Source organism: Populus euphratica, unplaced genomic scaffold (assembly GCF_000495115.2).
Source record: "Populus euphratica unplaced genomic scaffold, PopEup_1.0 scaffold12.1, whole genome shotgun sequence".
Taxonomy (NCBI): Eukaryota; Viridiplantae; Streptophyta; class Magnoliopsida; order Malpighiales; family Salicaceae; genus Populus; species Populus euphratica.
The window spans coordinates 1895186-1904291 of record NW_011499858.1 but is presented as its reverse complement, the minus strand read 5'-3'; the positions used below and the strand labels follow the sequence as shown (position 1 = coordinate 1904291).

Here is a 9106-nt window from a genome sequence, read left to right as displayed (position 1 = left end):
CTGAAAGTTTATTTGGAGTGAAAAAAAAAAGTAGAGTTGATTTTTTACTATTACTTTAGGGTAAAGGAAATAAAACTTGTTATTGAATTTATAAACCATATTATTATTTGATGGGATTGAACTTGAATTGAAAAAATTAAGTAATAGAAAGAGACCCATAAAAATTTGAAATAAAATGAAAGTAATTATGAGAAAAAAAGTTCTTTTCTGGTTATTATTATAAATAACTATATCAAATATTATAAAGTTTGTGTCAACATCTAGGAGTGTGATGATTTATCATAAGAAAATAGAGATAATTATAATTAGATCTAATAGGATGGATGATAAAGAAGACACGATGGCAAGGTTATTATTGAATAGAAAGATACTAATGGCATAGATTGTGAAGACACCAGCAAGTGTGAAAACCGATGGCAAGGTTATTATTGAATAGAAAGATACTAATTTACTCAATTGTGAAGACACCAGCAAGTGTGAAAACCTACATCAGCAAGTGTGAAAACCAAAATTTTTCTCTTTGCTGTGGTGCCTATTATAGAAATTTGATTTACTCTCCTCTCCTGAAACACTTTCTGTGCCAACGATTTATCTCTGCTAGACTGCCATACTAGCCACTGCTGAACCAACATCAGCAAGTGCCCATCATTAAAAATGACAAAAAAAGAAAGAGGGGTAGGACATTGACAGGTCCAAAAAAAATAAAAAAACAGGGAATCATTCCAGCAGAACAACAGTGAGATTTGATCTCTAGTAGGATGCTCAGGTCAATCATTCTTGGAACCCACAGCAAAGAACTCGGTGATGACTTCAAGGGGCATGCCCTTTGTCTCAGGAACCTTCAAGAAAACAAAAATCCATGACACCGCGCATCCAATGGCATAGATTGTGAAGACACCAGAAAGGCCAAAGAAGTTTAGCATAACAGGAAGCGAGTACGTGATCGTGATGTTTCCAATCCAGTATGTCAGAGAACATATTGTGATGCAAATGCCACGAACACGAGTCGGGAAAATTTCAGCACAGAGGATGTTTGGAATTACTCCGAAGCCCATAACGAAACAACTCAAATACATCATAACACTGCCAGTAGAGATCACTGCTTTCAAAGACGAGTCCATGTTGACAATACTGCCAAGGACAAAAGCAACTAGCGTTGCTACCAAGATAGGAATGGTGTACAGCAAAATAGACCTGAAGGAAGCAAAAGAGTCTGTTGGCAGAAGTGGCTCTCAACTAGAAATATAAAGAACTGAGTTTCTAAATGAACAAAACCAAAAATTCTTAACTAGAAGAAACTGACCTTCTGCCAGAGACATCCATTAGTCTCATGGCAAGAAATATGCAAGGAAGCATCAAGAATGTAGTGAGAATACTCATCAAGTAAGATGCAGAAGCTGAACTCAAGCCCAGACTTGATAGAAGAACTACCACCCCTGCTTGCTCAAGAATCTGGGGTGTGTAGTAGAGAACACCATTTATGCCAGCAACCTGTAGAAACAAGAAGATTACACATGAGGCATAAATAAGAAGAAAGATGGAACATTTAATAATCTTCGTTTAACATTATAATCGATGATCGATAAAACAAGAATTAGTTCATTGATGAACGACAAAATGTTATGCATCAGAGCAGGTAAAGGATAATTGTTGAATTGCGTTCTTCAGCCAAATGATAAAACCAAATAAAACCGATGTTTCATCTCAAACAAAGCAGTCAGCTAAGAGAGTTATGAAATTCAAAGATCGGTTGTTGAAATCCAGAAAGAGCAGAATTTGCTACAAGGAACAATCTCATATAAACAACTCGTGTTGCAAAATGTCCTGATATACCTGCTGGAGTATTTGAAGCCCTACTCCAACAATCAATGCACGCTTAACTCCTGGTTCAAAGAGGTCACCGCAGCTTGGACCTTTAGCCGCAATTTCTGATGGGTGAATAGCTGCTAGACCTTCTGATGCTTGACCCAGTATGTCCTTGGAACAAACAGCAGGTTGGCTAACCAGAGCAGCAGCTTGTACAAACTCATCTTCAGGAATGTCAATTCCAGCAGAGGAAGTAACGGAATGCTTCTGAGAACCAATAGTACCTTCCTGGTGCAAATATATCCTCTGAAGCCCTCCTTCCTTTCTACCATCTTTACCTATCTTCTCAGACCATTTATATGCCAGCTGCCATCCGCCACCAATACCCATAGCACCTTCTTCCCCAGAATTTACGAGGCTGCTATTGCGCCAATGACTGATGCCCTTTTCCATGCTAGAATGTTGGTGTGATAGTAACGGGCTTCGCAAATTGTCATCAGAATCAGCTCTAGAACCTTCTGGATAAGAGTCCTCGCCATCCTTGTCGCCCTCTTCGTCCCACTGTTCATTTCTACCTTGATTTTCTCCAACACTCACCATGCTTGCAGTGTTTGGAAAAATGCAGCTGCGTGTGCTTCCCGTTGTAGGCATGTTCTCATGCACACTTCCAAATAGAGTGACAAGTGGATCCATCAAAGGCACGGTTTGGTTTGCCAAACTGCCGTTACGGGACAGCATCCCTAAACTACTGAATCCAGTGGTGACGGGTTTGGCAATCCACGAGACACCTTCCTCGGGCCCATATAATTTAACTTGTTCTTTCGCATCAGTTTCACCAGTGATCTCATTGGCTGGGCCAATAATGTACTCTTCTATTGTTGTCTCGGTCCCAACACCAAGACCTTCAAGTAGCAAAGCCAGCTCACCTGCAGATCAAAGGAGCTTTAGAATTGCCACCAAAAATCTCAACCACATGGAAGAAATAGAAGAGTTCAACTGAGAATGCAAGCTTATAAACAAACCTGAAACGTCTTCCCTACCACGAAGTCTCTGCAAAACCTGTTTAGCTTCGATCATCTTTCCTTTACTCACAAGCCACCTTGGAGATTCAGGCAAGAAAAAAAGCGTCAATGCTAGATAAATGACAGCGGGGATTGACAGGGTCCCAAGCATCAACCGCCAGCTTGGTGAATCCATCATTGACATGAAAAACACCATGCAATATGACAAAAACATTCCTCCTGAACCCATAAACTGTGGAAGTGTATTTAATTGCCCCCTCATCTCAGATGGAGCCGTTTCAGATATATATAAAGGAACAAGAGTGACAGCAAGACCAACTCCAAAACCATCAAGTAGTCTCGCCAAAAGTAGGACATAAACATTGGGAGCCCATAGTATAATTATGCTGCTTAGAAGATAAAGAATTGACGACATTATCAGCATCGGACGTCTTCCGAAGATATCTGATACTGTTCCAGAAAATGTTGTGATTGTAGTGCCACCGATAATTGACATGGCTACAATCAGCCCTTCTACTGCTGGTTGAGACTGCAAATTTAACTCCTCCTTGATGTAAGGAATGGATCCTGAAAACAGAAGGCCACAATATTTAGTTCCACAACGCAAATTGATACGAAGCCATGTTTTTTTCCCTTCTTCCGGATCTTATATAGACTTTACTTTCATTACTGTAAATCAAAAGCCTTGTGATGCACCTAAAGTTGAGATTTCCATTAACTCTATGGACTCAAAACTTCCATGTCCTTTAATATCTTCATATTCTCGGCAATCAAAGAATGAGTTGAGGATAAGAAAAACCAAAAATACCAGCTTGCTCATGAATCAAGAATCACAGCATGGATTGCAAACGACCAGAATGCAACTTTGACAATAAATAATGCAATGAACAAAAAAGATATTTGATTTCTATATTGTATGAAAATAATGGTATACTGGCATGTAAATACCTGCAATGGTTGAATTATCCCATCCTTGTAACAGATTCCCCACCGTAGCAGCAAGTGCTACAAGAACAGCTCCCCTCATCTTTACAACCGATGAACAACCCTCCTTTTCCTGGAATAGAGTTTATATCAGAGGAGACGGGATTGCTGTCAAGCTTTTCAGATCAAACACTTATATGGGCTGCCTCAAAAGTATAGGATTCACCAAGCCTGCATAAAAAAATGTCAAGAAATTAATACCACTACCAACTATATATATGTTGTGAAAAAAATCACCGCCAAATCGAAGAAAAGAACTCACGATCCATTTGATGGCATTGATTCTATACTAATGCATGCTCATGAAAATAAGTTATGAAGCAATTAAATCTTGGGTTTGGTTTGCACATTTAGTAATTTTCCAAAAGCATTGAATCTTTCTCTAAAACTTTGGAGAGAGAGAATGTACTTGCCAAGAAAGTCCAAAAGACATGGTTGAATAATTATCTATGGTCATATATTACCAGTTAAAAATCCAAACACAAAAAGAAACCAAACAGAGACAGACAATGACATTAGGCCATGTCAGCATGTTAATGTTAGTAAAATAACTAATTTTTCATATCCAGATTCTTCCTTTTTTTAAGCAATTCAAATGATAGACATTGTCTGCTTAATTTAAGATGTTGTGTGGCACAAGGAATATAAATCATAGCTTCTTATTTCCCAAGTGGGAGACAGACAATCACCCTCTATTAATCTTAACCTATTTTTCACCTTCCCTCCTAGCAATCCTATTCAACACCAGTGAATTATCTAAACAACACCAACCATTTAACGATTAGTGTCTGAAATTTATTGGTTAAGTCCACCGTCAATACTCTAAAAATTAACTCGAAATGAATAGCCTTACTACTCTGAAATAGAAAAGGAAAAAAAAAAAAAAGAAGTCCCCATGATATGTCAATGAATTAGATAAATCACTTGTATAATCACATAGTGCTAGCAAACATCCCCATCGATAAAATTAAATTTGCCACCAGCCAAAATGGATTGATACACTTCCATCTAGACTTCCCTTCACCATAAATATGCAATCCAAAACACAGTAATCAACAGCCAATAACAAGCACAAAAAGAAAACAACACAAACACAGAGCATCAGAGTTCAGAATTGAGGCCAGTCGAGCGGAATATTTCATAAATTCACTACTGTCAGCTTGGATGACATACCTTTAATTGAACGGAATGATGGACTTGAGTCTTCATATTTGCAGGTATCTATGGAATAACACGTAATGATTAAGAAAAAAAGCATGATCAGTACTCCTACTTTGTTTTATTCTTCTGTTTTGAAAGATTAATTTAAGCCATATGTTAGTGTTTCTACCGCATGTTTTGTCCCTTAATTGTCGCTTTGCATTCCTAAAGAATGGCAAGGTTTCCCATGTATATGACTATTTGAATGACAAGACACAATACCAAAATCAAATGATGTTGTCTATTGTGGCATCCGCGGTGAAGAAGGTGTAATGGCATGCACGTTTGCTTTTCTACATAGCCTAATTGTTGAAAGCCCAAGCTGGAAAGCAGAAAGCCCAAGATCTAAGCTTAGGCTTGTGGTCATCCAATTTGGGTCTCCTTGCTCGGTTGATTGATGTTCTTTTCACTCTTAGTTTTTTTCATTTCTTTTTTATTTACCTAAAAGGTATTCTCAAGTTAATTTTTATACAATAAGGTCCTTTAATTTTTTCCTTATCTTTAATAATTTTGAAAGAAATAATAACAAATAATCTTCCCACTCAATCTTGATATGATTGTGATTGTGATTTTGCCTTTTCTATTGTATTTATTTTCAATTCAAATTTAATAAAAAAGTGGAAGAAGAAAATTTATGTGAATATTATGATTTGATTATAAATAATTTATTAAAAACCTAAAAAAAATTTATTGTTGATATATGAAGAATAATAGATGATGCATGCGCACTAAAATATGTGTTGCGCAACCTTTTTCAATTATTATCTAATTGCCAAAAAAATGATCTTGCAAATAAATATATAATATGATAAATAACACAATTAAGTAATATCATTGGATTGATCATTTAAAAAAAAAGAATAAACATTTAAGTTAGTCTTGGTTATGCACATTCTAAGTAATAGTTAACGTAACTTGTCGAAATGTATATAGTTTCTGGGATCATAAAATTTATATTTAAATAAAATATTTTAAATTAGATAAGAAATTGAAACATATCAAATTTGGTAATGCATATAAAAAAAATACTTTTTGTTTGGGTTGGTAACGCAAACAAAAAAAAATTCATTATGGGGACCAATCCTACATAAATTCTTAAAAATTCAACCACAATGCAAATTAAGATTTCTAAAAAAAATTAGAATAGCACTATGATATTTTGTGTTTATGTACAAACTATTAAAATGATGTGTGCTTTCCTTAGCCATTTTTTTCTCTCATTAACCTACTTTTTTAAAGGGACTCTACCATTCTTGCTAATAACTATCTCCAACGAACCTATCTACTCAAAAAGCACACATCAATGATACAATAATTAACAACTCATCTTTTTAGGTTACTTGCAAGGAAAAATAATTATTCTCCATCATTACATCACTTTTCTAGGGTAAGCTCACGTGGTCGAGGTGTATAAATAAACAAGTAAACCCATTTGCAAGTTCACTTAAAATAAACAATCACATATACAGTTCATATGCTTTTTCATCATCCTTTTATTTCTTATACATTATTTCTCCTTTTATATTTACCAACTTAAATATCGAAAGGTCTTTTATTCTAATATGAGCCTTGGCTTTTAGAAGAGTGTGGTACAACCAAGTTCAGTCACATTTAAGCTCGTTAACAAGTGGTCAAGTCTAGTCACCCTATCAACCCATCAACAAGTGGCCAAGTCTAGTCACCCTAGTTAGCCCATAAAGCAAATACATAAAGATCCATATCCAATTTAAAAAAATAAAAATAAAAATGACTTCATTAATAACATTATCTGTGAAAACTTGAACAAAAACTAGTTTATTCTCATCTCACAACTCATTATTAAAAGTTCTTTTAATGGATGGTGACTTAGAAAATCCAGGGCACAAAAGAATAATTGATCTCCTTGCCACAATTACTCCAGCTCTTTCAGATCTTCAACAATTTTCTCATCATATAAAAGTGCTCATAAAAGTTATTTTAGTTGTATAACAACAAGTTTGCACTCTTCCTTAACACATGACACAATATCTAGCTTCATTATGCCTAATCCTCACTTTTGAGATACAAAAGTTGGATATGAAAGGATGGTGAATGATAAATGAAGCTTTGGCTTGTTTTATTTATTCATGATCAAAATGAGCTTAAAAGCAACCATTTACACTTAATAAACTTATGTTATAAGTTTTTTAATTTTTAATTTTTTTGAAAAGACATTTAATAATAAATCAAAATTTTTAATTTTTTTAAATTCCTTTAAAAAGACATTTAAAATGTCAAAAATGACACAAATAATAAAAAAAAATTGAATTTTTATTTTTTTCTTTGCTAGTTTTGGATTTTGTAAAAAAGTTCTGAAAAAATAGGGTACAAAATTAGGTTATAATAGTTATTTTGTTTTTTATATGTTATTAAACAACTATAGCTAGAAGAGAGCTCGACAATTCTTGGTATTTATTTTGTTTTATTGTGTGTTGCAAAACAACCATGATAGGAAGAGGTAATAAAATGTGCTTGTATAAGAGAGGATGAAGAGGTTTCTCTTGAGATAAAGACATCTAGAAAATAATGTGTTGTTTTTTTCTACATCAATTATAGTCATTTGAAATCCTGATGGTGAGACTTATGATGTGATGGCCCGTAAAAAAATATTGTGTTAAGTATTTATAATGGGACGACCCACATAAATATATTGTGTTAGGGGCTTATGGTGAGGTAGTGTGCTACATAAATATATTGTGTTAGGCATAGTTTTAAAACCCGGCCCGGCCCGGCGGGTTGACCCGGGACCCGACCGACCCGGGGCTGGCCCCGGCCGCCCCGGGGCTGGAGCCGGGCCGGGTTGATGAAAAAATAAGGTAAGTCATGACTCGGCGTGACCCGGCCGACCCGGCGGGTTGACCCGGAAACCCGGACGACCCGGCAAAACCCGGTCAAAAACCCGGTGATAACCCGTTGACTTTTATTTATTTTTTTATTGAAACGACGTCATTTTGAATTTTTTTTAAAATAGAAATTGACCCGGCCGACCCGTTCGACCCGGTCAAAACCCGGAACCCGGACCTTGGACCGGGCCAGACACCGGGCCGGGTTTAAAAACTATGGTGTTAGGGGCTTATGGTGAGGTAGTGTGTGTAAAGATGTTACCATTGATGGAGTAGCTTGTGCTCAAAAGATATTCTTGATAAAAAATAATTTTTAATTGAAGATTAAACTCGATAATGAGTTCTTTTCAATCTAAAAAGACTAATGTAGGAGAATTTCTACAAAATAGATATTTTTCATGGTTATTTTTATCTTTTTCTCTATTTTTTATTGTGATATTTTTTGAGTTTTTTTTCCTATTAAATATAATTTTCTATTTTTTTATTAAGTATAATTAGGGTTTTCTAGTTTTTTTTTCTATAAAAAGGATTGTAATAGTATTTTTTAAAATGAAGACATAGAGGAATAAAATTAAGTATTTTGATAAAGTTTTTATATACATATTGTTATTGATTTTTTAGGGTTTTGACTTGTAATAAACCCTTTATCACTACTTTTGTTTGCATCAAGAGAATAAAATATAAAAATTCTATTTTATTTTTAATATGTAATAATATCAAATTTACACCGATAAAGAATATTTAGATATTATTTTTTTACTTTAATTTGTATTTATTATTAAAATTAATAATAGTATAATAACTTTAGTTATAAAACATGAATTAGCTTAATAGGTGAAGTCCCATGTTGGCCTGATAAATGAACTAATTAATGAGAAAATATTGACTTAATCTAACCTAACTCAATCAAAAATTTAGGTTGACTCATGATATGGTATAAACTTTGTGACAAAAACCCACTAAATTTAAATAAAAAATTAATCGAAAAAATATTATTTTGATCTTTTAAAAAAATAATCGACCTAGATTAACTGAAATTAATTCTCTAAAGCTTGCCTGTTATATTTTAAAATTATAATAAAATTATTTTTCTTCTTATCTTATATAATATTAAAATTAAGAATTTTTTACATAAATATTTTAAAAATAAAAACTATTGTCTTTATAAATATGTTTATGTATTTATTGTTTTTGTATCTTATGCGATGAGAGGGTACGAAACACTACCTTAGA

At 34.2% G+C, this 9106-nt stretch overlaps 1 protein-coding gene across 2 annotated transcripts; it reads right to left on the bottom strand.

The window, feature by feature from the left end:
* Positions 1-421: 421 nt before the first annotated feature.
* LOC105124009 (monosaccharide-sensing protein 2-like) lies at positions 422-5192 on the bottom strand. Of its 2 annotated transcripts, none has more exons than XM_011023832.1 (6): positions 4986-5192; positions 3777-3983; positions 2829-3395; positions 1834-2732; positions 1304-1491; positions 422-1194 (listed from the first exon to the last, which is right to left on the bottom strand). In XM_011023832.1, exons 2-6 carry the CDS (start codon positions 3853-3855, stop codon positions 768-770), a joined length of 2160 nt encoding a protein of 719 aa, XP_011022134.1. In that variant the 5' UTR covers positions 3856-3983; positions 4986-5192; the 3' UTR covers positions 422-767. The 2 variants fall into 2 exon arrangements, with proteins under 2 accessions (XP_011022134.1, XP_011022133.1); XM_011023831.1 differs by lacking the exon at positions 4986-5192 and adding an exon at positions 4075-4362.
* Positions 5193-9106: the final 3914 nt, after the last annotated feature.